The following is a 26,726-nucleotide window of genomic DNA, read 5'->3' as shown; positions in this document are numbered from 1 at the left end:
ATAATGTAATTTATAAAATAAGAATTTCCTTATACAAACAAAGTAATTAAATGTTAATAATAATCTTATGAGAAGATGGAATATCAAACATGTTTTTAAAGAGTGTTACAAAATAATTATAAAATATATGTATATCTATATAGCTCTTCTATACAATTTATCATTCTTTTGATTCTTCGTTTCTCGTTGATGATATAGCGGCGATAATTAGTGATCTTACTAACTCTGCTCTTTTTTTAGATTTTGCTAAACTTTTTGAAAACAGATTGTGCGAAATGGGAATTCCACCTAAATAAAGAATATTTGACATATAATTTGAAACTTTATTAGGGACATATCATATTTAAATGTATTTTCTTAACTAATATACAACATACCAGGCTTGTGTATACAACAAATTTTTTCTTCGTCCATTACAATTGTTAATTTTCCCAAACATAAACTTTCCTCCTCGTCAGTAGGATCAGCAATTAATAATTGACTAAACAAAACGATGAAGTAATATGTTGTGAAAATTCGTACAAATTACTTATTTAATCAAGTAAATTTTAATGTAATTTTTATAAGCAAGTAATTTAACTTACTCATCAAATACTGCAAATGTTACTGATACTGGTAATGTTTTAATTGGAAACTTTGTCTTTTTTGTAGAATGTATAGAAATATTTCCTGTTGTTACATTGTAAACTGTCTCGGGTAAACATACTATACAAAAGTAAATACTACATGAATAAAAGAAATAAATTATACGTATAATCAGATTTTGGTTAAAGCATAATTGCATAAAACTTACGTGTATTAAGTGCACTGGTCAAAGCTCCGATGCAAGCATCGATTACTGAACCATCATAGTTGATACATAATAAATCGCAATATAATACCCATACCAGTTTACCTTTACAAATACAAAGATCTTTTAAATCAACAGCCGCAGAATTTCTTAAAATATTCTCTATTGTTTTTGAAATAACTTGTGCTTGGTCGCTCGGTGGACCTGGTCGAAATTTTGGAGAACATAATGGAGAAAGTTCAATATTTGGTATAATATATCCACATTCAGAAGATATAGTTTTGGGTGTTGCCAATTCCTATAACAAGATAAACGCTTTATTATAATGAGATAGATGAATTCTCTAGGCATACATAATACATCCATAGAGGAAAGTAAGATACTTTTATTTTAACTGATATTTATTATAATTATAAACAAACGAAATATAAATAAGAATATCGGATGAAAAATACTTACGGCTTTAATACCGCATACAACTGTTGTATTACCAATTTTAAATATTGACGAACTATCGGCGTGAGTGATGGATGAAATGTTAACACTTATTGGACGAAATGATAAAAATTGTCTTCCATCTGGTCGAACACTTTGTGCCTAGAAATTTTAAACAGTAAATTCCAGTATATAATACCTAAATACATTTATACATACCAGATGATCTTGTAAATATTTCATTGGATGTATAGTTCTAAAATTATATTTTTTAGATTAATTTAATTATAAAATAATAAATTTTTTAAAATGAATTTAAAATATGGTTATCGAAATATTTTGTAAAACTCGATATTCTATCCAGAAACACAAAATTCGTTTCAATGTATTTGCATATGATGTAAAAACACGGTTAAAAACAAGGTTATATTAAAATCATATAAACGTAGTCGAATAAAATCAATCATTTATCCGTGTAAAATTCTAGTTTTATGTTTCCTTAAACATGTATTGTTTCATAAAATAAAACTGGCATTAATTAAAGCGTTAAATACTAACTTATATTGAGTGTCCATAATATAAAATTTTTATTGGTTTTTAGTTATACAAGTTAACGACACTATTCTTATTGCTTTAACATAGAATTCATTCAAAACACTACACTAATTTGTATACATCTGCAAAAGAATTTTGTATAAATTAAGGAAGATGTTTAAATATAAAAAAAAAAAAAATGACGCTGCCCAAAGTTAAAGATAAGGTTATTTAGAAATGAAAGTTTTTGATAATAAAATATAAAGGTCTTAGATTCATTCGTAAACTAGTTTTTATCTGTAGCTCTATCTGTAGTATAATCGTCGATTTTTAAAATCCGTTAATTTACGAAACGAATATTAATTTAAGAATTAATTTAAAATTTTCATTCGTTATTCGTGAATAAAATTTGACCAACTTTAAAATTATACTGTATGTACTTTTATTAAAATTTCAAGCATTTTTAAAATGTTTATCATACACAAAGCGCATTTATATCTTGAAAAGAAAGAGTTTCTGGATCTATGTTTATGCGACTTTTTGTCACTCTATGAAAGTAGATACACGATACATTACCAAGTACAACCACCTATTTCGGTATCACAAAACATATAAATTAAATAAATGTTATTTAAATATTATTTTGTTTATTATATTTTATTTATTACAATCATCGCATTTCACAAGATTTCACATTTGTATATTCTCTTATAATATACAAATGACTGAAGAAAATTTAGTTCCGTATTATTAAAAATTTGTTATTTAATGTATTTTTTTTTCGAAATTAGCATTAGATCAATATTAGCTATTTATAAATAGTAAAAAAGATCAAACAGTGTATTTGGAAAGGCACAATGTGGCATATAATTTTACAATATTGTATCAATGACAATTAGAATCTAATTACGGTAAATATTGAAATATTACAATATAACAAAGAGATACAAGTATAAACGGTAAAAACGTCATAACTTGACATATGATGAATTATTTCTTTACAACATATAAAGAGTTAAAAATAATAGTCTCTTTTATTTGAATGTCTGTGTAAACACTATAATACTTTCACTAACTTTAAATGTCAAATATATATTTCAAATTATTTATATAAATCTGATATACATAACAAAGATATTGGTTCTCGAAATTTAATATAAAATCATTTTAGTTATTTGTACATAGACATTTTTCTCGGTACTTTGCATAAATACAATTTAAAAATAGTTTTAACCCTTTCGATATGGTAGGTACTAGCCAAAAAGCATTATTGCTGTCCGACACCACGTCAACCATTCAGTATAACTGACACAAGGGCTTTAAAGGGTGCATAGTGCTCATCCAGTAATGTCGACATTCGTACCGAAAAGGTTAACAATCTTCAAATTACTAGAAGTTTTAATTATTGGCAATTTAAAGTTATTACTTTTCAAAAATATTGTTTTGAATAATGCTTTTATCCGTAATTTCCTTTATTTGTTTATAATGTAGTCAACTTCATGGTGCAAGCGAGAATAAAATTTAGGCTGTAACGAAATAAAAATGTGTGATTTAATTTATGATTTTACTAATGCAAAATAAGAATGTCTTTCGATAAAATGCATCACCTCGTCATGATTTTCTTCCTTATTTCCGTCATCGTCATCGCCAGAACTGTCACCTCCGGAACTATCAGCAGAATTGCGTTGCTGGTCCTTATTATTTAGATTGTCGACAGTAGTTGGAGATGACGCTTTTACTTTACTAGCCGCATCATAACATTGCAAACAGACTCTAACTGCTTTTCCATTTCCTTGGCCAGGTAGTAATAACTTCTTATTGCTGCAAGGTCCACACACTACAGCTCCACATTGTCTACAATGGTGCTAAAAAATTTGATTAATATTTTCAATATTTTAAAACCATGTTTTGCAATGATATATTTAAAACAATAATTCTGTACATACTCGTCGATTTAAGACTGTAAATTGTGTTTTATTACAGTGCATGCAGATTGTAGCTTCATTATCTGGTACCCATACAGCTGCATGAACTTCAACTGGTTTCTTACCACCTACCAACAAAAACATGTTGAAATTTTTTGAAAGAAAAAGAAAAAAAAGAAAACCATTTAAATATAATTACATTTCTAGTTGAGATAATAATAATAATAATAATAATAATAATAATAATAATAATAATTACTTACTTTTTCTTAACAAATCTTCGATACATTTTTTAATATGAGCCATCCATTCTTGCTTCTCTGTACCAGTAGCAGCATAAACAGCAAACGACTTTGTTACTGTTTTTATAAGCCAACCATTGCGATATTCTATAAATAATGATGAATTACTATACTATCTTTATGAAACTATGAACACATGCAACATTGAATATATTCAATTTGAAATGAATTAGTAGTTCAAGAATTAAATCCTGAAATTGTTACCAATGAGAAATGCTGCTTTAAATCTAAATAAAAGCATTCTTAAGTGAACAGACAATGAAAAATAGAACTATTAAGTTAAACTCATGTTACAAGATGTTTTATAATAAATATAATTTATAAGCAATAGAGAATATGATAAGGTAGTAGATAATTAAATTATAACTTACGACCATCATCTGCCAAAGACTCCAATTTGACTTCTTCGAGTGGTATAATATGCTGTTTATTGTACTGTAAATACAAAGAAATAAAATAAAAATATTTTTGCATATCATACTCAATAATGTTGTTGCATCTAATCGTTTGTGTGCACCTGTAGGCACCTGTAAATTAATAAGATATTAATAACGAACCTTCTTTTTGTTTATTACAATGTTTCCATAAACCAATATGTCATTAAATAGAAAGAACTGTCTTGGTTTTGGTTTTTTCCTACACATTTTTGTGAGGACACCTTCTCCTACCAAAACTCTTCCAGGTACTGCAAGTGGCTAAAATAAATAATATATTTAGATTAATAATAAATTATATTGATAATTTTACGTTTAATTGTAGACATGGTAGAATTTAAGATTGCTATATTAAACATACCTGGCCGGAACTGCCAAAGCAGTTTTCAACCATGCCAATACGCCTGGCATTAGCTTCGCTATTTACTGCAACAAGCCATATAATAAATCAATAATTTTCAATCACTATTTTTAGAAAAATATCAGGTAGTAGATGAAGTGCAATGAAATATTAGGTATTTTGTTTCAATAGTAGACACATTATGTATTCAATTTAACTGTTAAAAACATAAGCTGTTGAGCTACACTGTTACCCGATGCAAATGTCACAAGTTGTAGAACATGCGAATTGTGAATCTTCTAATTCTTGAACCGGAACAAATGTCACATATCTTGAAATGATACATGTCAGAAATAAGTTAAATGGCATTAGCTTTCCTATTTACTGTAACAAATCGTAGAAATTGATAAATTTTAATCGTCCTTCCTGGAGAGGTACGCGTGAATAAACAGAATTGGACAAAGGATTGGCTATTTCGTTTTAGTAATTCATATATTATGTATTCGATTTAACTGTCAAAATCACAAGCTACCGAACTACACCGTTATTCGATGCAAATATTACAAATTGAAGTATATGCGAAGTACAATCATTTAATGGTTGAACCGAAACAACTATTAGATATTTTAAAATGTTATATTAAGAATAAGTAAAATTTTTCGTTAAATTTCTAACAATAATTAAATGATAATAAATGGGATACAAACTAACCCAATCGGTCAACCATGATCCTATGAATCAGGGCTGACAACAACAGGAAGTATGAATCACATCCATGTCTCGCTATTTGTCATATTCAAAGTAATTTAAAAACAACGATTGTTATATTATGGAAATTGCAAATGAAAAGTTATTTGATCACTTAAAAGGAAAAACGTGTTTCAGAATAATAAAGAATCTGCATTTTTCTTTAAAAAAGTATCATTTGATGTTAGATCTTACCCTATTTATACTTTGTCTAGGGAAAAAAATTCAGAGTTAGAGAACAGTTCGAAGCAACGACGTCAGAATTCATTGGTTCGTTCGCTGTGTCTATAGTTAGGAATGAACCGTAGGGCCGATGCATATTTGGTCGATAAATATATATTTATTTATTTTTATCACTTTAATTTATATCTTTATTAAATATTATACATAAATAATAACATGTATAATTTCTTGTAAAGATTTATGGGCTTATGCTAGTTGAAATAATGCAGGTATCTATCTAAATGGCATGACAAATTCATTGTCAACTATGGGAAAAATTTTAACTAGAATAAAATCCCTAAAGAGTCGCCATAACAGGATACACTCTTTCGAGATATCGATAGTTACTACAGCTCATCATATGAAGATCATATGATTACTGAGGGCGTAGCAATACATCTGTAGTGAGACGTTCCATGTAGGTTATTCTGTTCAAAAAGCAAGAGAAAATAATATTTGAAAGAAAATGAAGATATGTGGACCCAAGTATGCCTTATGTGGCTTAATATTATCTGTTTGGGGTATATTTCAGCTAGTAAGTAATTTTTGTTTAATTCAACGACAATTTAATGTCAATGTATATAACAAACTTGATGTACAGTTGTAATAGTTAAATAAAAATATTATTGAATAAACTCTTTTATTTAAATTTTATCTCTTTTAATTAGTATCAAAATTTGATTATAATAGAAGACAGGTTATCTTTCAGTAAAATCTATATCATTTTATCATATTATAATTAAAAATGAATTTTTTAATTAGTCCTCTAATAAATGTAAAACTTGCAAACAAAATGATATTTTATTGAGATAATATTTCGAGATAATATTTCAGTCAGTCAGTCAAAAAATAAAAAGACATTATATTTCATTTTCAGCTCCTGATGGGTATATTCTTCTATGTCAAGAGTGTAGCTTTAGTAGAAGATCTTGCATTAAAAGGAACTTTTACTGATATTAAGGATTTCTATACTGAAGCAGACAGAGGCTATACACAAAATGCATATAATTGTTGGATAGCTGCTTGTATTTATGTTATTACATTCCTGTTTTCAGGACATCAATTTTATGTAAATTCAAGATCATCTCTTAGTGTTTAGAAAAATACTGATAGTATGTTACACAACAAATAAGAAATATGTATAAATTTATCAAATAATGCTGTATTGTAAACAAAGAAGTCAAAGAAGTCATATTTAAGAATAATCTAGATTATGTTTAAAAGTATATAATAGATACGAATAACAAACTATACAATATTGGCGATATAGATATTTTATCCATTGCATTTCAAATCTAAAAATTAATTAAGTTTAAAATGTTTGAACCTTTGTGTAGTTATATATAATTCTAATTTTAGGCAACATGAAATCCATAAAATATGGAAATTAATATTATTTCATATTATTATATCTGTATAAAAATGTACAATAGTATTATCAATTGAATTTGTTTTCTTTAATGATGTATAGTATTTTATGTTCTTTCATTTATAGACACTGTTAGGCTCAAAACAGTGTTTCTTACATTTTTAAATATTAATAAATATAAATATAATGCATGAGACATTTAAAGTATCTATTACAAAAACTTCATATCTAGAAAAAAACAAAATTATTTGCAAGCTTATCTAAACTTGATTCTAATAAAAAAAAAAATTTACTATTTTCATTTATTAACAAAAAATTGAATACAGTGATAATAATATTTTAAATTTTAACGTTTATGTACGTATTACTGTAAATATATATGGCACACGATTGTCACCAATGAATCATCATTTTTAATTATTTCTACTTTTGCATTTGTTTAATTTATAATCTGAATTTTATGTAAGATAGTTAAAATAAAGAATTTTTCACAACGTTACTACGTTATTACATTGAGAAAACGTCAAAATTACGTGAACTAAATGTGGAATTGTAATTGATTGTAATTGGTACATAAATGACAGTTTCATAGGTTATGTATCTGCTCACAACTCAAATACACCCGTATTTCTTGATTAATATCAGTTATAAAATTCTTATATGATATATTATATAATTAATAAAAAAAAGAAACAAAGCATTTTTAAATTATGATCACATGAGAAAAAAGATGGTTAAGGCAAATGGACAAATATTTTAGCACAGTGGTAATATATATTATGCTAAGAACTTAATACGACTTAAAATTAAAAACATTATTATTTACTAGTAATTGCTTTTGAATAAATATAATTTAAATGTCATTATATCTTTGATTACATTGATTATATCGAATTTAATTATCATGGAAAGTGAACGAGTAAGTTTGACTAATGATTATACCGAAGTAATACAACGTCTTCCTATTTCATTAAGACTAGCATATGGTGTAGGACACATTTTAAATGATATTTGTGCTTCTATGTGGTTCACATATTTATTAGTGTATTTTCACTTGGTATTGGGTTTTAATGCAACATTGGCTGGAGTAATTTTACTTATTGGACAAGTAGCGGATGCTTTAGCCACTCCGTTTGTTGGATTTTATTCTGATAAATATGATGAATTGTGGTTCTGTAAATATGGAAGGAGGAAAACATGGCATTTAATAGGTATATACGTTATATAAATTATTACTTGTATTATGTTATATCAAAAATATATTTTAGGCACACTTTGCATATTATTTGCATTTCCTTTTATATTTTCACCTTGTATTGGATGCGAAAATTCTCACAAGTGGGCTCAATTAATTTATTATGCAACATTTGTTGTAATTTTTCAATTTGGTTGGGCTGCAGTACAAATATCTCATTTATCATTGGTCCCAGAACTTACACCAACCGAATACGAAAGATCAGAACTCATAGCTATCAGGTATATTTTAAAATATTCTTTGCTAAAAAAAAAATATTGTAAACATAATTTGGATCTTATGATATAATATTATATATAAATTTGAAAATCATAAGAATGAGCAATTATTAATAACATTTATTGAAATTCTGTTTAGATATAGCTTCACTGTCCTCTCAAATATTTTTGTTTATTGCATCGCTTGGGTTGTATTTCATATAACAAATAACAAAGATTCCAGTTCTCAAATTGGTCCTAATGATGCAAAGAAATTTCAAAATATTCTATTCATTGGAATAGGAATAGGATCTATAGCATCCATTCTTTTCCACATCTTTATTAAGGAAAGAACTGTTAATATCTCTAATGGTAAGATGAATCTTGTATTAATCTGTTTATACAGAGTGTTCCCGAATAACATGTAAAAGCGGGCTGGAGGTGATTCGTTATGAAAAAATAAGAAAAATAAAAAGAATACAATTTTTTCGATTTTCACTTTGTTTTCGAGATAATCAAGTTCGATTACACGTCAGTGGGCGAATCGTATCTTATTGTTAGTCGTAATTGCAAGTAACACGAAGTGAATCTTTAAACTTGATTATCTTGAAAACGAAGTCGAATTCGAAAAAATTATATTCTTTTTATTTTTCTTATTTTTCTATAAGGAATCGCATCCAGCCCGCTTTTACATGTTATCCGGTAACACCCTGTATATTTACTATACAATGATTAAAATGTTATTAATAATTTGTTGTATCTATTTTAGGATTATTGCAGAGAAATACACGCACAGTATCAATCTTATTAACAGATATACGTTTATATCAAGTAGCCTGTGTATATATGTCTACACGTGCATGTGTAAATTTATTACAAATTTATATTCCTTTATATTTGCACAAATCACTAAATATGCCAGCTACATCTTTAGCTGTAATACCTTTAATAATATTTTTGAGTAGTTTTGCAATGTCTTTAATTATTGAAAAGTTAAATACAAAAGTAGGCAGAAAAATTTCATTTTGTTTTGGCGTTATATTAACCATATGTGCTTGCATTTGGATTCAATTAGGTACAGACATAACGTACACAAACTATCAAATCTATGTAATATCTTTATTATTAGGTAATACTATGTAATTTTTTGAATAGTATGAAGTTAATAAATGCACAAAGTATTTGAAAATTAAACATTTTTTTGGTATAGGATCTGCAGGATCTATCATATTAGTGACCAGTCTTGGAGTTACTGCAGATTATATTGGACAAAACACTGATAGTGGTGGATTTGTATATGGTATATTGAGTTTCACGGATAAACTTTGCAATGGATTAGCAGTTATAATTATTCAGTATTTGTAAGTATATTTAAGGACTACATTGACCTGGAACTTTCTTTTATCATTTTTTTCAGAGAATCTTGGTTTAGTTCTACAAATTTCTACACAGATGTTGTGGTTTATGTTTGTGGTTCTTTTGCAGCCTTTGCTTTGTTAATAATATTATGGATAAAACCATTTTCTCACGGCGCAGGTATAATTCTTACAGATAAATACAAATTAATAAATTATAAATCATAAAAAATATTGTAATTTCTTTCAGCATATACTATAGTACCTTCAGACCAAACTATACAACATGATAACACATTCGTTTCCATAGCATCATCAGAAAATGAACCTGGCAACTTACTAGGACAAGAACTTGTCACATAATCTAGGAAAGAAAATTCCAATATAACAAAATTAAATCTAAAACTATGATATGCGTATTAGCTGAAATATTTATATACATATAATTCAGTGTTATCACTAGTTATTTACATACTAAATAAGATCTATTTTAATTCTATTTTAATAGCATTATATAAATATTGATTTTTTTATCTTACTATAATAGAAACTGCATTAAATATTTCATACAGAAAATTTTGATTCTATTTTTAATATTTTATTATATAAGAAATGTGATCAATTTTTCTATTAACTGTATGGCGTATTCATTTAAGTGGTTAGATTGCGAAGTTAAATTTAAATAATAAAACTAAGTAAGTCAATAGTAATACACGTTTCTAAAAAATTCTAAATGTGACTCTGAAAATCTTGGAAAAGAAACGAAACTTCAACTTTTTTTTTTTATGTAAGAGAAACTTGACAAATATGACTAGTATACTACTGAAAAGTTGTTGATAATTATAATAAGTCACGAAATATTCGTGCAAGATGGTACGGTGCCTGTCTCTATAAAACAAACGATCTTTCTGCATGCAATCTACCATAGTCTATGTTTAGTTGAATTCAACTTCAATTTTCTCAAGTCTTATTGTATTATAATACTTTTGCTGACTGATTAATGTGAATTTGGGCAAGTACACACTTAATCCATTAATTGGCAAATGTTGTTATATATGACGACTCGGCAAACTGGTAAAATGAGCTTAGAATGCTTAGGACAAGCAATTGTAGATAACTATGTCATCTTATTAATATACCGACAACCATCATAAGGAGTCTAGGCGCGTATTTAACACGCATAAAACTTTCTTTACAGAATTACCTGAAGTTGAGAGAGAATTTTTCACATTTCACGGTTCTAACGGTTTTTGCACGAATGAAGAGATTAAGTTTAAAGACAAAGTAAGTACTTGTTATTTCTAAATTTCTAAAATTGCACTATATTTTTAGTTTTTTTACACACGTACATCTTAATTTTATAGAAAAGTAAATGGAATTCAAAAAGTAGATTTAAATAAGAAGAAGTCTACAGATTATACAGAAATGGCATATAAAGAGGCTGTATCAAAATTAAAGTATTTGCTAGCCGATTCTTATGTTTCAAAGCCAATAACAGGGTAACTTAATATTAAATACTCTTATTAATTTAACAATCTATTCTGTACACGGAATTTTATATTTATAAAATTGAATGTTAAAAATAATTTTCACATAGAGGATCACAAGGAACTAAAGATATTTACCAATTTGATAATACAAAAATTAATAAATTTGATGAAGAAAGAGATGATAGAAGTATGATAATTGACAATTCCAAAGCAAAAAGATTGCAGGAAGATATAAATGAAGTGGTGAATCCAAATTTCGATTCTCTCAAAACTATGTATCAGATGAAAGCATATAACAGTTTAGTATCTTCAACTGCAGACTTGCAATCTGTTCCTCCAGAATTAAATTCTTTTATTGAGCAACAAGAAGAATATATACAACAATTACAACAGGAATCTCAGTTTTGCAGAAATCAATTAACTAATTTAATTCATAAAGTTAGAGAGGTATTAAAACTATGTTTAATTAATTAAATAATTAATAGTCATTATTATAATAATTTGCTTTAAAATTTAAATTCATTAATTTTAGGTTGTAGTTGAAAATGAAGCTCTGCATTATAAAAATAAAACAGGATTTTTCAACTGTGCTCTTAACGAGTATATACACGTTGATGACAATGATAATGAGAATAGTAAACGAAAATTGTGTGTTCGAAAAGAAGCCTCTGAAATTATAAAACCCAAAATTTTGGAAGGTCCTAATATACTGTTCGAGTCAAGGATCAGTGAGTTAGAAGCGCAACTTACTCAAGCAAAATTAGAACTCCGTAAAACTAAAGAGGAAAGTCAGTTTAATTTGAAACAATTATCTGAAAGTTGTTTAAAAAATGATACATCGAAAATAAAAACTCAGTTAGAACAAGCATTACATGCTAAATATGAAACTGAAATGAAAATGGAAGATTTACAAAAGTCTTTAGCTTTTGCACGAAATAAGGAAACTGAGGCAGTACAGAAAGTAAAACAAACTATAAATGTTATACAGCAAATTGAATTTGAAAAGAATCAATTTAAAATAGAAATCAAAACATTGAAAGAAGAATTAGATAGACAATGTGATAAACTTAAAGAAGCTACTCAGGAAGCAAGTAGACGTATTGCAGAAGAGAGACAGCAGATAGAACGCAAATACAATCATCAAGTTGAACAATTATCTAATGATGTAGCTTCCCATTGGAATGTGGTTAATAAATCTCAATTAGAGTCAGAGAAACAACGTAGAGAGCTAATAGAACTTAAAAAAGAATTATCTCAGAAACAAATACTTATCAGTAATTTAAAGAAAGAACTTCAAAATGAAATATGTAAGTTTTATAATTTAATTGTTAATCTTATTAAGTTTAATGATATTTAATGAAACAAATATAATAAATTGTAATACCTTATAATTTACGTCGCATATAGCAAATTTGCAAAGTAAACTAGATGAAGCATTAACTGAAAAGGATGGTATAGAACAAGAAGTTCTAGCTGCAAAATTAGCCGCTGAACGAAATGAAAGACAAAATCATCAAGAACAAAGTAGATTACAAATTGAAATAAATTCATATAAACAACGATTAGAGAGAACAGAAACTGACTTGGTACATCTTAAAAGAGAAAATTTAAGACTTTCAGAACAAATAACTTCTTTGGAGAAAGAAGTAAGATATCAAACATTTGAAATGGACATTGTGTGTCATATAATTTCATGACAATTATGTACATATTTCAGAATTTAGAAATCTATTTTCTTATGTTTTTCACGTCTCATGTATAGTGTAATACAATCCAAGTTTAAAATAAAAATATAAATAAATGTTTCTTTTAGATTAATATAAGTAAATCTACATGTCCAGAAAATTTTTCTCTACAAGCTTCATCGAAATCGGAAAATGAAAAAGAATTAGCTTCTATGATAATGGACATGGAAACTAAACATGGTAAGGTAATAGTTTATACTTGCCTATGTTAGGTATATTGTCTTTGGAAAAGTGTATAAATTTCATATTATTTAAAAACATTTTGTGTGTGAGAAATCGGCATATTGACACTATGCCTAGCATGGGTAGGAATTAAATTAGTCAATTTATTAAGAATTGACTAATGAAATTGTATTTCTTAGCTGCTATAGTGGCTGGTCTAGAAGATGTTCTGAATAATCAGGCTACACTCGTCTCCCAACTGACCATCGAATGCCAATCTCTCACACAACGTTTGGAAGCTAGTAACTTCAAGCACAAGTATATTCTTATTTTTGTGTAGATAAGAAGATTGACTTTATTTTTGATTAGTAACTGATAATATATCATTTGGCTTGCACTATAATTTAATTAATAATAATTTTATTAATTAGTATACGAGATATTTATATTACGTTCTTAAATACATCTAGAGCTATTCTGTGTTGACAGAGAGAGCCACTGACAGAGATGTAACAAGAGTTGGAAAAACTACATCAACTTCGAACAAGAAACGTACTGTTAAGATTGATCTGAAAGTAAAAGTAATTCCAAAGCAACAGTGAAAATTTTTAAAGATACCTCTATCAGCACAGTAATAGCATATACGATAATAGCAAATTAAATATATGCTTAATTTTATGATAATGGATAGTAATGAATATTGCAAGGAAGATAATGCAATGAGTACAATTCTGACATTCATAATAATACTGTAGATGTATTTAATATAAAATTCGAAAAATGGTGTTTTTAATACCTACTATTTCGTAGGGAAGATATGGCCAATCTACAAACTAACGTAGAATACTTATCGGATAAAATACAGAATGCTATTAGTAATCAACAAGGTAATATTTTCCACATAAAGTTATATGCTTATATAATCATTTGAATTATCACAAAGTAATACAATTTATCGTTTAGAACTCGCATCAATGAAAAATAAAGATGAATCTTTAATAAGTTATTCTCATAGTGCATCACTTAATTCATCAATAGAAACACAAAAGCTAACAGTTCCTTATATGGTTTATCAAGAATACGATATTAAAGCAAATAAATCTATTGAAAAATATAATAAACTTTTGGATAACGATTCTTCTGATGAGAGAAAATATGACATCAGAAATGAAACAGACAATGATTTCAATAATGCAATACAAAAATATGATGAAAACAAAAACGAAGATAGTGATAAAAAAATCCATAATCATGATCAGCAGGAACATATTGAATCAAAACAGAACCCTAATGAAATGACCCACAATTTGCCTTAGTATGCTATATCAGATATTCATTAAAGTGATACTGAAAATATTGTAAAGCAATATGCAAAGCACTGCAAATCATATTCAAATATTACATTGCAAATTGACACAGACATTTTCAATAAAATATACATATACAAAATTAAATGTCGTAATTTATAATATTATTTAATGATACATTTGATAATTACACTGTAGTATTATAAATGCATTTTTATTTTTTGTTTAATTTTTAATTCAAGACTTTTATTTTTTAAATTTATATTTAAATTAATAACTAAATTCATTTTATCTAATTGAAAGTTTAGCGCCATATATACGATGCGCTGTGACCTCTCATGGCAGATTCATTCATTCAATACCTAACTTGCGCAGCTCAACTAGTCTAAATGCATACATATGATGTATTCATGTTACATTCTAATGTTGAGTAATCTATAAAATTTGTTAATTCTACGAAAAGATTTTTTAAAATAATGCTAACAATTAAGAATATACATGTAAAATTTTTAAATATTTAATATGGCTCTATCAACGGGTAAGTAAACACGTGACTAGTTCTAACCTTTAAATATCTGTAATAAATATTTATATATGTATATTTAACAGAATTACTGAAGCGTCTTGATTCGAACGAAGAACCTTTAGCAAAACGTTTGAAATTGGCAGAAAATGTTTTTTGTACCGCTGGTATACCAATAGTGCGCAAAGAAGATCTCGTCCTACAGTGGTTTTGTAAATCATGTTCCACGGATAAAAATGTTTGGGTTTCTTTAAAGAGCTGTTTACAAACTACACATTTGGATGTTAAAGTGGATGTAAAAAAATTATTGATTAATGTGATTATTGAAAAATTACAAAAAGACGTAGAAAATGTACACAGTGATATTTCTGAATGCTGTAGATTATTGATTTTGAATAACGGGATGCAACAGTATTTCATTAATGAACCAAAAGATTTAGGACTTTTGGTGAAGTCTTTATTGAATTATGTATTTAAACTTTATAAACGTACCTTTAATATTAAAGAACAATCAGCAGATGGAGTAGATATAGCATTAATTAACAAAAGCAATGGATTAATATTGATAACATATAACATTGTAATTAATGTTATAGAAAGTATAATACAAATTTTTAAATCAGCTTTTATGACTAAAGATACATTAAGAAATGTATTCGTACATGATATTTTGTATCCTTTATGTGCTATAATCGATCATAAATGCACCAATAATATGAATAGACTGGGAGCAGTAGCTCATAAATGTGTTCAACAATTAGTATTTGGGAGAATACATGCACAACGTGAAATGTTTTTAAAGGATGACAACACAGATCACTTTGCAGATTTATTACCTACTTTGACTGAAAATGCAAGAACAAAAGATCTTCACAGTAATTTAACGACATTTGTTTTTATTTTTCGTGCTGCAATAGGTGTTTATAAATCAGACAGTGTTGTATTGGATTTAATTTTGCGAGAATTAGTAGAATGTGCTGGAACATATAGAAAACAAATTTTAAATTCCCTTTTGAAAAATTTGAATGATATAGCATTTGATTTTGATAATAAAGTACATGGTATTACATTATTTGAGTATTGCCAAAATGCGGTAGACAGCATTTTATTAGATAAAAATATGAGCAATGTAGATTATGATCTTCTTACACAATTTTGCTATTTTAATCCTCTCATAATTGAGAAAAGAATTCAAGATATACTGAGAAAAGTATTTGTTGGAAGTCCAACATTGGAATATACAAATTTAATGATTGCTATTCAAAATGCTACTATACAGTTACGGCAAGAGGAAAAATTAATTTCAGCAATATTAGTAGCTTTAAAACATTCCTTGAATCAGATTTCAAATACAAAATCTAATATGTTTTTTCCACAAGAATTCAAAGAAATGTTTTTGAAATCATTGAACAATATTACAATTTTACAAAGTATAGCTATATTAAAAACATTGATATATCATTTAAAACATGACTGCATGGAAGTACTACAATCTAATGACGCATGTAAGGGAAAGGATCATAAAATAGTAACTAAACCAATATTATCAATTAAATATTAATTCTTATTTAAAATTTTCTAATCTTTTGTAATTTCTTACAGGTAAAAATATTTCATTTATGCAATCAACTGTTGATTTACTTGTTACATTTTTAGATGGTTTGTGTATTTTCGAATATACAGGAACATTAACTTCTCATCAAAAATTTATAAACGCCTTTGACGACTTAGGAAGTGTTTTATCACTTCTAACAGATCAAATTTTACATTTAAACCACAGCAAGAAAATTATTATAATATTATTAGCTGCAATATTTTCATGGAATGAAACACAAAAGGCACTGAAATATTATGTGCCAAAAGTTGCAACGCAAGATTTAAGATTTCCAATATCTCGAATTCAGTGGCAGCAATTGATTCAAAGAATAACAAATTTTGGCAAAGACAATTGCAAAAACAGCATGGTATGTTAATTAAATGTTTTTATTATTCACCTTGTCATTAATATATTATAATTTCAGAATAAACTTATTTTACAAAGAATTAAAATGTCCCAAAATACAGTAAATGACTCTTCCGTTAAACTTAATAGTTTGATAGGTGGCTTAGAATACTCTTGGCCCACCATATTAAAACTTGATACAGAAGTAATATCGTTCTTGTCTAACGAAGAGATGTCGAAAGTAACATATTTATTATTAGTAGATATGACTTCTAGCATGGATAATTTTTGTGAATGGATGAAAGTATTGCACGAAGATAGCTTACAAGGAAACAAGAGATTCATAATATCTTTTTTATGTTGTATTGTTGAACACATTGCGTATTTGATAACCAATGGAATGACAAAATCGTTATGTAAAAATTTTGTTACAGTAAGTGTAAATATTTAGTCTATTTGAATGGTACATGTAATATCATTTATGTAATATTTGTACTTTGTTTCTTAGGAAACTCTACTCAAAGGTGAAAGTGTTGAAAATCAAGATGTAAATGAAATATTGATATCTATGAAAAAAGAATTCTTGAAAGATAAATGGGTGCAGATAGAAAGTGCATCATTATATAAAATAAAAATGTACTTAAAAATATTACTTCATATACCTTTGATGTTTTTGAGTACCCATGTAAGGTCAATAATATTTATAATTGTATTTGCTCTCAGAAAAGAATGTGATGGAAATGATGAAATAATTTCCTTATGTAATATGATATTCTCAGGTGCTCTTCCTTCTCCTATAGAAACAGAGTAATAAGTTTATAAAATCAGTATATAACAAGTTTTTTATTTTCAGATCTTTTAGAAATGTCCGGTCTCGACATGTTTCGATATATAAATCCTTCTTTATTATTGGACCAGTTACCACAAAATAGAAATATCCAGAAAACTGTGGAACTATCACTTAGAAACGATTTATCGTATACAATGTTAAAAACACTTATAAAGTCTTCCATACATTCTAAGAAAAACATTCATTTTATATTAGAATCTATAGAACATGTTAAACCAAAATTAAATATTGATCAAAAGGCAATAGTTAAAAAAGCAGGGAAAAAATTAAATAAAATTATAGTAAAGATGCTACCATCAAAAATTACAGAAACCGTTGATGTGAAAATATTAAGTATATTATTAAAAATAAGTATTCCTAATGAAGATTTGGATGAAAAATTAAAAAATGCAACGGAGCTAATACTTCGTGATATATTTCTGGTAAATATAAGATAGCTAATCAGGCTTACTTTGAAATTATTACACTTTTAATGCATAAAAATATTTTGTAAGCAGAATGATACTGATAGAAGTGAGTTGTTGAAGGATGGTTTATGCTTAGCAGTTCTTGTTCTTCACAATCGAAAAATATTTCAAGTGACCAACCAAATTGTAAGAGGAATATGGTATGCTCTCTTGAAGTATCCATGTACAGATGTACTTTTACCTCTGTTTGAATCAAGCAAACCACAAGAATTCAATAAATTTTTAGAATATTTACATGATCACATGGTATGTATCTGTTATGAGTGTTTAAATTAAATGGTACAAAATACTCAACATAATATTTTTTACAAATAATTTACTATTTTGTTTTATTACAGGTAAAAATTCTTTTAAACGTACAAAAAAATGACTTGGAAAATGTTTTCATTATATGGCATGCTATATTGAAAATAAATATGTCTGTCGACCGAAATAAATTACGTTTAACTGCAATTAATAAATTATTACAAACAATACAAATTGTAAATATACCAGACAAATTTTGGCCAAGTTTATTAAAATTAATTCAAAGTATTCTTGCCACTAAACATTTATATCTTCGTGGTAATGTGATTGATATGAGTATATTTCTCGGTTTAAAATCATTGCAAGAAACAACAATACCAACGTGTAACGATGCACTGACATTATGTAACACGCTATTAAAAATGAGAACAGATCTAATCTCAGATAGACTACCCGCATTATTGGTATTGTATAGACGTATACTGAATGTTGTTGTACAAAAATCCAAAGCTATAGTCGATAAATCTGAAGGTCACACATTTAAATGTCTTGCATTGGATATAGAGAAGTAAATTATCAATCTGTTTTTTATTTATTACAAGAAATTATAAGTATGTGTGATTTTATTTTTTTCGTTTTGTTTATAGATTTACAAGTTCTTTGATAAAACTGAAAAAAGATATGATTCGATTAAGTCCGTACGTAATAGCAGATTTGTTGGAATTGTTTTCAGAAGCTTTAATAGCAACTTCTGTTAAGGTAATGTTTCGAATATTATATTGTGTGCGATAGTTATATTTTTATTAAACATAAAGAATATGTAAATGTATATTGAAAATTATATTTTATTACTTTTTCGTTTCAGATTTCTATTCAGAATTGTATAAATTTGTTAATTAGTATATGTGATCAACACGGAATAGCTTTATTATCTCGTACGCTACCAGTTTCAATGCAAGAGATTTTCAAAACTCAACTAGATCTATTTAATAAATTTTATAAATTTTCAGGGAAGGTTTAACTTCTACAGAAAGAAATGTAAAATTATAATGTAAAACAATTTTAGTTATCGTTCAACACAATTCAGTGTTCAACGAACGCAGTAATAATACTCTATACACATTATAAATCAGCTTGTGTAAGCTTACTATTTTCTACGCTTGTTTTATGCAATAGACACAAAAAGTATTCATTTTAAGAGAAATTAATTCGACGAGAGGGAAATATTAAATTTGTAAAGAATCGCAGAGTGCATATGGTATGGGGATCATCTAGACGATCCTTAGTCATATTTTGACTAGTCACAGTGACTACTGGTTAGTTTGTAGCGAGTAGAATTTATCACTAGTAACATATGTAGTCTACATAATGCACGTAAATGGGTTAGTCGAGCTGAGAAATAGTCCTAGCGTGCCGTCACGTTTAATTTTCTTAACCGTAAAAAACCCCAGTCCTATGCAGGGTGGGGAAGTAAACTGATGCTGTTGCGGAACGCGTGGTTGGTGAGTTAGGGAATTAAGGTCGTGGGACGGTGCCCGTGGAGCGCTGAACCGCTCTGCTCGGCGAGGCGCGCGGAAATCAAACAACTCAATTACGTAAAAATACTTTAACAACTTTATTCAGTACTTTTCTTTGGATATCTCTAAATAGCGATTGAAAACGTTCTCTAGCGCAACACGATAGCTCGTATAGACTGAGAGAGAGCCCGGCCACGCGGGCTCGGTCTTATATATCCAGCGTCCCGATCGGCGTTTGTTTCTTCCTTTCCCCGGTTGCCAAGTTCTCGGCGCGTGCCATGGAATATTCCCGATCCTTCGAGCGAGAACCGGCGACATGGCCAACCGATCGATTCTTACACACACACATATGCGCGCCACAAGCATACAGCCTATCTCTAACGGTCAAAACTACATTGTATATACAAAGTATCGGTAACGGTCTACAAATGCTCGGTTTGCGCCTAGATTTCCTCGCGTTGAATTTCCTACAATAATAATACGCATTACAATACGCGAGTTCGTTTGAATCTCCCTCGCTCAAATCGCAGCTTCGATGGTGAGAAAACCAGTTCCAGCAATTTCCCGTCGCGCCGTTGTATGTACATAAACCCTACGTCATGCAAATGCGTAACACCTTCCCCCTTATACAAAAAGGTGTTTTCATAAAACAGCTTTTAAGCAAAAGTCAATATTTATTATTACTACCCTGAGCCAGGTCGGTGGCGGTTAACAATATTTATCACGTAAAATATACACATACCTATCACGCGCTTTATGATTTCGAGATTACCTAATATTCGCAGGGAAATAGTTAATATATTCCGGTGTAGACATGTATTAAACTATACGGTTAACAAAAGTCGGTGTGGCGATTTGCAGTAAGCTATACAGAGTCAGTTGGGATATACATTATATACGGAGAACATGAATTAGAGCGTAGTCCCGGATCCGCAAAACATTACATTGAGTAACTACATCGAGTATTACAGGTTATTTACTTTATTTAATCTCCCGCGGAGGGAGAGTCCGGTCTTATATGCGCTAGTTTTAATTTATTGGTATGCACTATCTTAAATCTATTTTTCGTTAACTCTATCTCGGCAGTTAAATCGCTAAATAATCGGTTTATCTTATAGGGGCCTAACCAAGTACGATCGAATTTGGAGGTTCTGGGCTCCTTAAGCAAGTATACCATATCGTTTAAATCAAATTTACAAGGTCTAAGTGTTTGATCATAATAATTTTTACTTTTCTGTTTCGCCTTTTCTAGATTCTGTGCAGCAGTTGTCTGAGTAGTGGTGATTTTTACAAAAAGTTCATCTAGATGTTGCGCGAATGTTCTGGGTGCTGAACCCGTGGAGAATTTTGAGGGAATATTGGCCCTTTTGCCAAAAATCAGTTCATGGGGGGTGAAGCCAGTAGCCTCATGCACAGAGGTATTGTATGAAAAAATGCAAAATCTTATCCACTCATCCCAGTCGGTCTTTGTGCAGTAATGTCTAAGGTAATTAATGAAGACACGGTGAGCTCTTTCAAGGGAGCCCAATGATTGTGGGTGAAAAGCGGTAGAGGTTATTCTCTGGATTTTAAAAATTTTACAGAAGTTCTTCATGACCTGACTAATAAAATTCCTGCCTTGGTCGGTGTGAATAGCTCCCGGACATCCAAACCTACTGATGAATTGTTCAGCAAGAGCGTGAGCAACGCTTATGGTATCTATGCTACGTAGCGGAATTGCATCTGAATACTTTGTGAGGTTATCTTGCAGGGTAAGTAGGTACTGATTACCTCTTTTAGTTACGGGTAGGGGCCCGACTATATCCATTTGCACCTTTTCAAATGCGTGTTTAGGGGTGTCGGTAATTCGCATCGGCTGTTTTGTTTGCTTAGTATAATTCTTGTTCCTTTGACAGGTGGGGCACGAACGAACGAACTCTACGATTTCCTTTGCCATACCGGGCCAGTAAAACCGTTCCTGGATAAGTTGATGAAGTTTAAAGGAGCCACGGTGACCTCCGACTACCGATTCATGGTGCTCTTTAATAATCTGTGACCAGTCCGACCTTGGTGGGATTATAGTCTCCCTACTGCGTATGGTAATGTTGTGTTGCGGGTCATTAACGATTTTCATAAGTAAGTTTAATATACTATACTGAATGGGGAAAATTTAATCTGTTTGGGTCTACCGAATTTTCTACCGAGGTCACACCACTGGATTCCCTGTGCGGTCCTGGTCATCCCCATTCACACTTCCATCTGGCATTACCCGCCAGGATACACGCAAACCTCGGTCCACCTGACCGAGTTGCAAACATCCACCCGGTCCACCTGACCGGATGGGATACTCATTCACACTTCCATCTGGCATCACCCGCCAGGATTCACGCAAACCTCGGTCCACCTGACCGAGTTGCAAACATCCACCCGGTCCACCTGACCGGATGGGATACTCATTCACACGGGGCGCCCCTCTCCCCTGAGACGACACAGGTTGCACGTCGAGTACAGATTCCCTCTCACGGCCCCCGAAGCGGGTTCCTGGGGTTCGGATTATACACCCGTTAGCCAACGAAAGACCGAGTTGAGGAGACTCTGGGGTACTCGACTGGGGTGTTCCTTCAGGAAATTCTCTCGCGACATCTATTACCGAGCATGCTTTTTCCGAATCGAAAATCTTTACTACGCCGTCGGTGACCTCGTTTACTTTCCCCTCTGTTTTCCTGCGCGCTAGGAACACAGAGGCAATGAATCTATCGTTCTCCGCGGATTTCGCGTCATCTGCCCTGTCCGTTTCGGAATCTACGATTGGTGGTTTGTCTGCGCAGACTTGCACCCTTCCCAGACGCCTCGGACCAGAATTGAAGTTCGCGCAAGATCGTATAGGTTGCAGTTGAAGACTGGAATTTATATCGGCGACGACAGAATTACGACAGGCAATTAGCCAATATTGGGTTTCATTCGTCCGCTAGTAATTTCATGACTTAAATATGCAATTTCCTTTTTTTTTTGCAGGAACGACATTCCTCTGCTTGAAGAGCCAGTCCGACGTTTTGCTTCCTCGGAAAAACGATATCAATGATAAGGTTTTAGCGCCTCGCCAAAGTGCCTCTCTCTTCCCATTGGTTCGATGCAAAACGCTCGCTAGGCGTAACCGGCTGATACCTTAACGTCCCACCATCGTTTTCCAAAATTGAAGAACTACGTTTACAATAGAACTACCCGATCCGATTTTCGTTAATTCTTGATAGTCTATTATTCTCGCAAATTCTACAAATAAATTCGAAAGAAAACATTCGTGGACCAGGTGATCAGATCCACGCGCGGTCTCGCAATCACTATTCATATTCGTAATAAAGAGAGACATGGGGCGGCCAACTTTTCAGAGTATATCTCCTCTTTCGAGTTCCGTCCGTATCGTGTTTCTCATCGTGCCGTTCGAGCCTCTCCATAGAGGATGATCGTCGGATTCGTTTGATAAATTATCATTTTTCCCTGGGGCTGTACGAACGAACAGAGAGGAAGACGACGATCGATGGATACCGCAAATTCCACGTGGTAAGATACATTATATAAATATTTATCAGAGCTTAGTCAAATTTCTTTCCCGTGTTCCTTGTTATGCTCAAAACTAGCTTACTTTCTTTTCCTCCTTTTGCATAAATTACTTTAATATTAGTCCATGGGTCTGATTTTAATTCCTTCCGTTCTATTAGGTTCACTTGGAAGCCGGTGTCGATCAAGAATTTAACTGAACCGCGGTAACCTGGGTGCTGTATCCGACTTCGAATTAACGCGAGCAAGTACGGTTTTTCCTCTATCCCAACCAACGAGTCCGCCAATCTACACTGGGCGATGAATTGGTCGACTTGGGACGGGTTCCCATCAAAATAGGATATGAGGCCGGAGACTAAATCATATGGCATGCGCGACGGAGTTCTCGGAATTTCCGGCGGCAGGGTCGAGACGGGAGATCGAACAGGGGTGGCGATCGAGTTAACGGAAAGAGTTTGAAAGGCGCATGACATAGGGGGTGACGAGAACGTGCTGTTAATTATATTTAAGGGACTGTCTGTCGCGTTGGACCCGTGAATTATTGGCTGTACGGGGGTTAAACTTGTCTCGTTAGTTCGCGGTACCACGGTTTCGGAAGTAGGGGGGTCTATGTGGGGAGATTTTAGTAACTCTTCCGTAAATGTCCCACTACCACCACTCAGACGCTGCTTACGGCTCCTTTTAGCCCTCACGTATTTCTTTAAAAACGGCGGCATTTTCACCGACTAACTAAATCTAATTGAGGCGAGTATATCAGACTAGTACAAACAAATCTAGCTACTAGTCTGCGCAGTGATTATTACTAACGTAGTACTACACTTACAGTGCGCTAGCAATTACGACGGAAACGCTCAGGAACGTCGCTGATCGGTTCTCCTGCAACGGAGCCCTCCACTCGTCGTCGATCTGCTGGGCTGGCGGTCTGCGTCCCGGACGAAGATGCTGGAAACCGGCGATGATCCGCGATGTCCTCCAGGTGCTCCAGGTGTCGGGGGGGGGGATGGTCCGTGATGTCCTCCAGGTGTTCCAGTCGTCGGCGATGTTCGTCTCTCTGCTTTACAGGAACCTCGTTCGGTGGCGTTCGTCTCTCCGTGCTGAGTAAGGCGGAAGCTCAACCGCGACGTGAACAGGGTGCATGTGATAACGGTGGTGGCTTGCACGGCCGCCGAAATCACCCGTCTCCGGTATTTACCCGTGCCCTTAGGGAAACCGTGCGAAAACCCAAGGGAGAGCGGATGCACTGATTCTGATGTTCACTTTGTATTATAGAAGTTCAATAAAACGGTTCACCAAAATTCAAAGTTTTGAAGCGCGCACTCGCGAGCCGGCAAAGTTTGTCTTAGGTCCGAGTGCAATTCTAATTTACTTTAAACTGATCCCACCGCTGTCACCAAAAATATATATGTTGCGGAACGCGTGGTTGGTGAGTTAGGGAATTAAGGTCGTGGGACGGTGCCCGTGGAGCGCTGAACCGCTCTGCTCGGCGAGGCGCGCGGAAATCAAACAACTCAATTACGTAAAAATACTTTAACAACTTTATTCAGTACTTTTCTTTGGATATCTCTAAATAGCGATTGAAAACGTTCTCTAGCGCAACACGATAGCTCGTATAGACTGAGAGAGAGCCCGGCCACGCGGGCTCGGTCTTATATATCCAGCGTCCCGATCGGCGTTTGTTTCTTCCTTTCCCCGGTTGCCAAGTTCTCGGCGCGTGCCATGGAATATTCCCGATCCTTCGAGCGAGAACCGGCGACATGGCCAACCGATCGATTCTTACACACACACATATGCGCGCCACAAGCATACAGCCTATCTCTAACGGTCAAAACTACATTGTATATACAAAGTATCGGTAACGGTCTACAAATGCTCGGTTTGCGCCTAGATTTCCTCGCGTTGAATTTCCTACAATAATAATACGCATTACAATACGCGAGTTCGTTTGAATCTCCCTCGCTCAAATCGCAGCTTCGATGGTGAGAAAACCAGTTCCAGCAATTTCCCGTCGCGCCGTTGTATGTACATAAACCCTACGTCATGCAAATGCGTAACAATGCAAATACGAACACTCGTTTAGCGTTGAATCACGTGGAAACAAGCCTTTAGTTTTATACAGTTCCGCAGTATCTAAATTAATAACTGTAAGAATTTTGACAACTTTATTAGAATATGTCGGTATTTTTATTTTGAGTAATAGTGTGCAAGAATTGTTCAACTGTTGTTTAAAATTTTGAAACTACAACAAACAATGCGATTTTCCAGATTATCTAAGGATCAAATTTATTTGGCCATTATATTAGGGTGTACCACTACCTATTTTGTGTGGTCTGAACCTTTGAAGCTTTATATTCAAGAGAATATTCCTAATAATAATTTAAGCGAAGTAAGTTTACTTTTGTAACGAAAATAATGGCTTGAATACATTATACATGTGCACGTTAAAGAACATTAATATTTTGTCATTAAGCCAAGATTAAATTTTGCGGGTCAATATATAGTTGAATATTTTTGTATCTAGTAAGGAAATATGATATCAAAATTAACGTAACAGAGCATTACTAAAATCTTTAAAAAGTTATATTAATGGGTTGTTTTTATAAATATGCGATTATTTTACAGAAAATATCTGATGGCAAGAAGTAAAAGATTATTGCCATTACCAACAAAGGTGTTTTTAAGTGCGTCATGTTGTTTAGTATTTGTACAATGTTACAGGTAAGTATAATTTACTGTACTATCGAAACACTATTGGAAAATAAGTATCTAACTAATATATTTTATTAACAGATATTACAAATATGATTATTTGCAAGCAGGTAAATACAAAGAATCCGAAGCATATGCAAATATCGTTTATAAAAGTTACAAAGAAAAGGAAAAAGTAGAAATGAAAACTTAAGGCTTGTAAGAATTTTTAACATATATTTATTAATATTTAATATGTGTATATCGATTAATATCTACAATGTTGTATACAATATATCAATATATATGTGTTCATTTAATAAATGATACAGGCAATAATTATATAATACTAT

General features: G+C 31.2%; 6 protein-coding genes and 1 long non-coding RNA gene across 15 annotated transcripts; 5 read left to right on the top strand and 2 right to left on the bottom strand.

Moving 5' to 3' along the window:
• Positions 1 to 148: 148 nt before the first annotated feature.
• LOC143348713 (exosome complex component RRP43) lies at positions 149 to 2,096 on the bottom strand. The gene is made up of 7 exons (XM_076779283.1): positions 1,784 to 2,096; positions 1,445 to 1,481; positions 1,250 to 1,387; positions 794 to 1,088; positions 585 to 705; positions 378 to 481; positions 149 to 288 (listed from the first exon to the last, which is right to left on the bottom strand). The coding sequence occupies exons 1-7, from the start codon at positions 1,798 to 1,800 to the stop codon at positions 161 to 163; spliced, it is 840 nt and encodes a 279-aa protein (XP_076635398.1). The 5' UTR covers positions 1,801 to 2,096; the 3' UTR covers positions 149 to 160.
• Positions 2,097 to 2,478: 382 nt separating this feature from the next.
• Rush (pleckstrin homology and FYVE domain containing family member rush hour) lies at positions 2,479 to 5,523 on the bottom strand. Of its 5 annotated transcripts, XM_076779288.1 has the most exons (9): positions 5,472 to 5,488; positions 5,014 to 5,144; positions 4,782 to 4,846; positions 4,544 to 4,681; positions 4,358 to 4,421; positions 3,948 to 4,073; positions 3,706 to 3,812; positions 3,367 to 3,624; positions 2,484 to 3,285 (listed from the first exon to the last, which is right to left on the bottom strand). In XM_076779288.1, the coding sequence occupies exons 3-9, from the start codon at positions 4,812 to 4,814 to the stop codon at positions 3,232 to 3,234; spliced, it is 780 nt and encodes a 259-aa protein (XP_076635403.1). In that variant the 5' UTR covers positions 4,815 to 4,846; positions 5,014 to 5,144; positions 5,472 to 5,488; the 3' UTR covers positions 2,484 to 3,231. The 5 variants fall into 5 exon arrangements, with proteins under 5 accessions (XP_076635405.1, XP_076635406.1, XP_076635401.1 ...); XM_076779290.1 differs by lacking the exon at positions 5,014 to 5,144 and having other exon boundaries at positions 2,479 to 3,285; positions 3,948 to 4,004; positions 5,472 to 5,503; XM_076779286.1 differs by lacking the exon at positions 5,014 to 5,144 and having other exon boundaries at positions 2,483 to 3,285; positions 5,472 to 5,523.
• Positions 5,524 to 6,083: 560 nt separating this feature from the next.
• Positions 6,084 to 7,294, top strand: Rnasek (Ribonuclease kappa). Its single transcript, XM_076780281.1, has 2 exons — positions 6,084 to 6,264; positions 6,607 to 7,294. The coding sequence occupies exons 1-2, from the start codon at positions 6,196 to 6,198 to the stop codon at positions 6,826 to 6,828; spliced, it is 291 nt and encodes a 96-aa protein (XP_076636396.1). The 5' UTR covers positions 6,084 to 6,195; the 3' UTR covers positions 6,829 to 7,294.
• A 238-nt stretch (positions 7,295 to 7,532) lies between these two features.
• Positions 7,533 to 10,409, top strand: LOC143349205 (major facilitator superfamily domain-containing protein 12). 3 transcript variants are annotated; one of them, XM_076780279.1, is made up of 8 exons: positions 7,535 to 8,017; positions 8,091 to 8,309; positions 8,367 to 8,574; positions 8,711 to 8,922; positions 9,320 to 9,679; positions 9,761 to 9,911; positions 9,968 to 10,086; positions 10,156 to 10,409. In XM_076780279.1, the coding sequence occupies exons 2-8, from the start codon at positions 8,120 to 8,122 to the stop codon at positions 10,266 to 10,268; spliced, it is 1,353 nt and encodes a 450-aa protein (XP_076636394.1). In that variant the 5' UTR covers positions 7,535 to 8,017; positions 8,091 to 8,119; the 3' UTR covers positions 10,269 to 10,409. The 3 variants fall into 3 exon arrangements, with proteins under 3 accessions (XP_076636393.1, XP_076636394.1, XP_076636395.1); XM_076780278.1 differs by having other exon boundaries at positions 7,533 to 8,309; XM_076780280.1 differs by lacking the exon at positions 7,535 to 8,017 and having other exon boundaries at positions 8,124 to 8,298.
• A 97-nt stretch (positions 10,410 to 10,506) lies between these two features.
• LOC143349204 (serologically defined colon cancer antigen 8 homolog) lies at positions 10,507 to 14,756 on the top strand. 3 transcript variants are annotated; one of them, XM_076780274.1, is made up of 10 exons: positions 10,668 to 10,778; positions 11,104 to 11,189; positions 11,270 to 11,404; positions 11,503 to 11,842; positions 11,928 to 12,702; positions 12,803 to 13,041; positions 13,209 to 13,320; positions 13,503 to 13,620; positions 14,113 to 14,189; positions 14,266 to 14,756. In XM_076780274.1, the coding sequence occupies exons 1-10, from the start codon at positions 10,776 to 10,778 to the stop codon at positions 14,616 to 14,618; spliced, it is 2,238 nt and encodes a 745-aa protein (XP_076636389.1). In that variant the 5' UTR covers positions 10,668 to 10,775; the 3' UTR covers positions 14,619 to 14,756. The 3 variants fall into 3 exon arrangements, with proteins under 3 accessions (XP_076636390.1, XP_076636391.1, XP_076636389.1); XM_076780275.1 differs by lacking the exon at positions 14,266 to 14,756 and having other exon boundaries at positions 10,507 to 10,778; positions 13,792 to 14,118; XM_076780276.1 differs by lacking the exons at positions 13,503 to 13,620; positions 14,266 to 14,756 and having other exon boundaries at positions 10,508 to 10,778; positions 13,792 to 14,118.
• Positions 14,757 to 14,864: 108 nt separating this feature from the next.
• LOC143349203 (uncharacterized) lies at positions 14,865 to 26,071 on the top strand. Its single transcript, XM_076780273.1, has 17 exons — positions 14,865 to 15,147; positions 15,219 to 16,637; positions 16,735 to 17,096; positions 17,154 to 17,507; positions 17,583 to 17,853; positions 17,928 to 18,346; positions 18,419 to 18,637; positions 18,730 to 19,205; positions 19,285 to 19,396; positions 19,503 to 21,194; positions 21,273 to 21,318; positions 21,407 to 21,640; positions 21,738 to 21,905; positions 22,050 to 23,069; positions 23,149 to 23,691; positions 23,850 to 24,432; positions 24,514 to 26,071. The coding sequence occupies exons 1-10, from the start codon at positions 15,132 to 15,134 to the stop codon at positions 19,656 to 19,658; spliced, it is 3,804 nt and encodes a 1,267-aa protein (XP_076636388.1). The 5' UTR covers positions 14,865 to 15,131; the 3' UTR covers positions 19,659 to 21,194; positions 21,273 to 21,318; positions 21,407 to 21,640; positions 21,738 to 21,905; positions 22,050 to 23,069; positions 23,149 to 23,691; positions 23,850 to 24,432; positions 24,514 to 26,071.
• Positions 25,802 to 26,720, top strand: LOC143349207 (uncharacterized). The gene is made up of 4 exons (XR_013080875.1): positions 25,802 to 25,859; positions 25,951 to 26,071; positions 26,308 to 26,403; positions 26,476 to 26,720. It is a non-coding gene; the product is annotated as an uncharacterized LOC143349207 (long non-coding RNA).
• Positions 26,721 to 26,726: the final 6 nt, after the last annotated feature.

Source organism: Colletes latitarsis, chromosome 12, assembly GCF_051014445.1.
Source record: "Colletes latitarsis isolate SP2378_abdomen chromosome 12, iyColLati1, whole genome shotgun sequence".
In the NCBI taxonomy this organism is placed as follows: Eukaryota; Metazoa; Arthropoda; class Insecta; order Hymenoptera; family Colletidae; genus Colletes; species Colletes latitarsis.
Note: the sequence above shows the minus strand (reverse complement) of the source record. Positions and strands in the feature narration are given on the sequence as shown.

What these genes read in the sequence shown, in the direction of transcription:
- LOC143348713 (XM_076779283.1), bottom strand. An exon ending in TTGTATGCGGTATTAAAGCC is followed by an intron (nt 1,089 to 1,249) that starts GTAAGTATTTTT and finishes ATCTTGTTATAG; the next exon opens with GAATTGGCAACACCCAAAAC. An exon ending in GACCAGTGCACTTAATACAC is followed by an intron (nt 706 to 793) that starts GTAAGTTTTATG and finishes ACTTTTGTATAG; the next exon opens with TATGTTTACCCGAGACAGTT.
- Rush (XM_076779286.1), bottom strand. An exon ending in TTGTAATAAACAAAAAGAAG is followed by an intron (nt 4,422 to 4,543) that starts GTTCGTTATTAA and finishes TTGTATTTACAG; the next exon opens with TACAATAAACAGCATATTAT. An exon ending in TTACAGTCTTAAATCGACGA is followed by an intron (nt 3,625 to 3,705) that starts GTATGTACAGAA and finishes CAAATTTTTTAG; the next exon opens with CACCATTGTAGACAATGTGG.
- Rnasek (XM_076780281.1), top strand. Translation starts at nt 6,196, where the DNA reads ATGAAGATATGTGGACCCAAGTATGCCTTATGTGGCTTAATATTATCT. An exon ending in TTTGGGGTATATTTCAGCTA is followed by an intron (nt 6,265 to 6,606) that starts GTAAGTAATTTT and finishes TTTCATTTTCAG; the next exon opens with CTCCTGATGGGTATATTCTT.
- LOC143349205 (XM_076780278.1), top strand. Translation starts at nt 8,003, where the DNA reads ATGGAAAGTGAACGAGTAAGTTTGACTAATGATTATACCGAAGTAATA. An exon ending in TCAGAACTCATAGCTATCAG is followed by an intron (nt 8,575 to 8,710) that starts GTATATTTTAAA and finishes AATTCTGTTTAG; the next exon opens with ATATAGCTTCACTGTCCTCT. An exon ending in TGTAATATCTTTATTATTAG is followed by an intron (nt 9,680 to 9,760) that starts GTAATACTATGT and finishes TTTTTGGTATAG; the next exon opens with GATCTGCAGGATCTATCATA.
- LOC143349204 (XM_076780274.1), top strand. An exon ending in GTTTCAAAGCCAATAACAGG is followed by an intron (nt 11,405 to 11,502) that starts GTAACTTAATAT and finishes ATTTTCACATAG; the next exon opens with AGGATCACAAGGAACTAAAG. An exon ending in AGAACTTCAAAATGAAATAT is followed by an intron (nt 12,703 to 12,802) that starts GTAAGTTTTATA and finishes CGTCGCATATAG; the next exon opens with CAAATTTGCAAAGTAAACTA.
- LOC143349203 (XM_076780273.1), top strand. An exon ending in ACTACAATCTAATGACGCAT is followed by an intron (nt 16,638 to 16,734) that starts GTAAGGGAAAGG and finishes AATTTCTTACAG; the next exon opens with GTAAAAATATTTCATTTATG. An exon ending in ACAATTGCAAAAACAGCATG is followed by an intron (nt 17,097 to 17,153) that starts GTATGTTAATTA and finishes TTATAATTTCAG; the next exon opens with AATAAACTTATTTTACAAAG.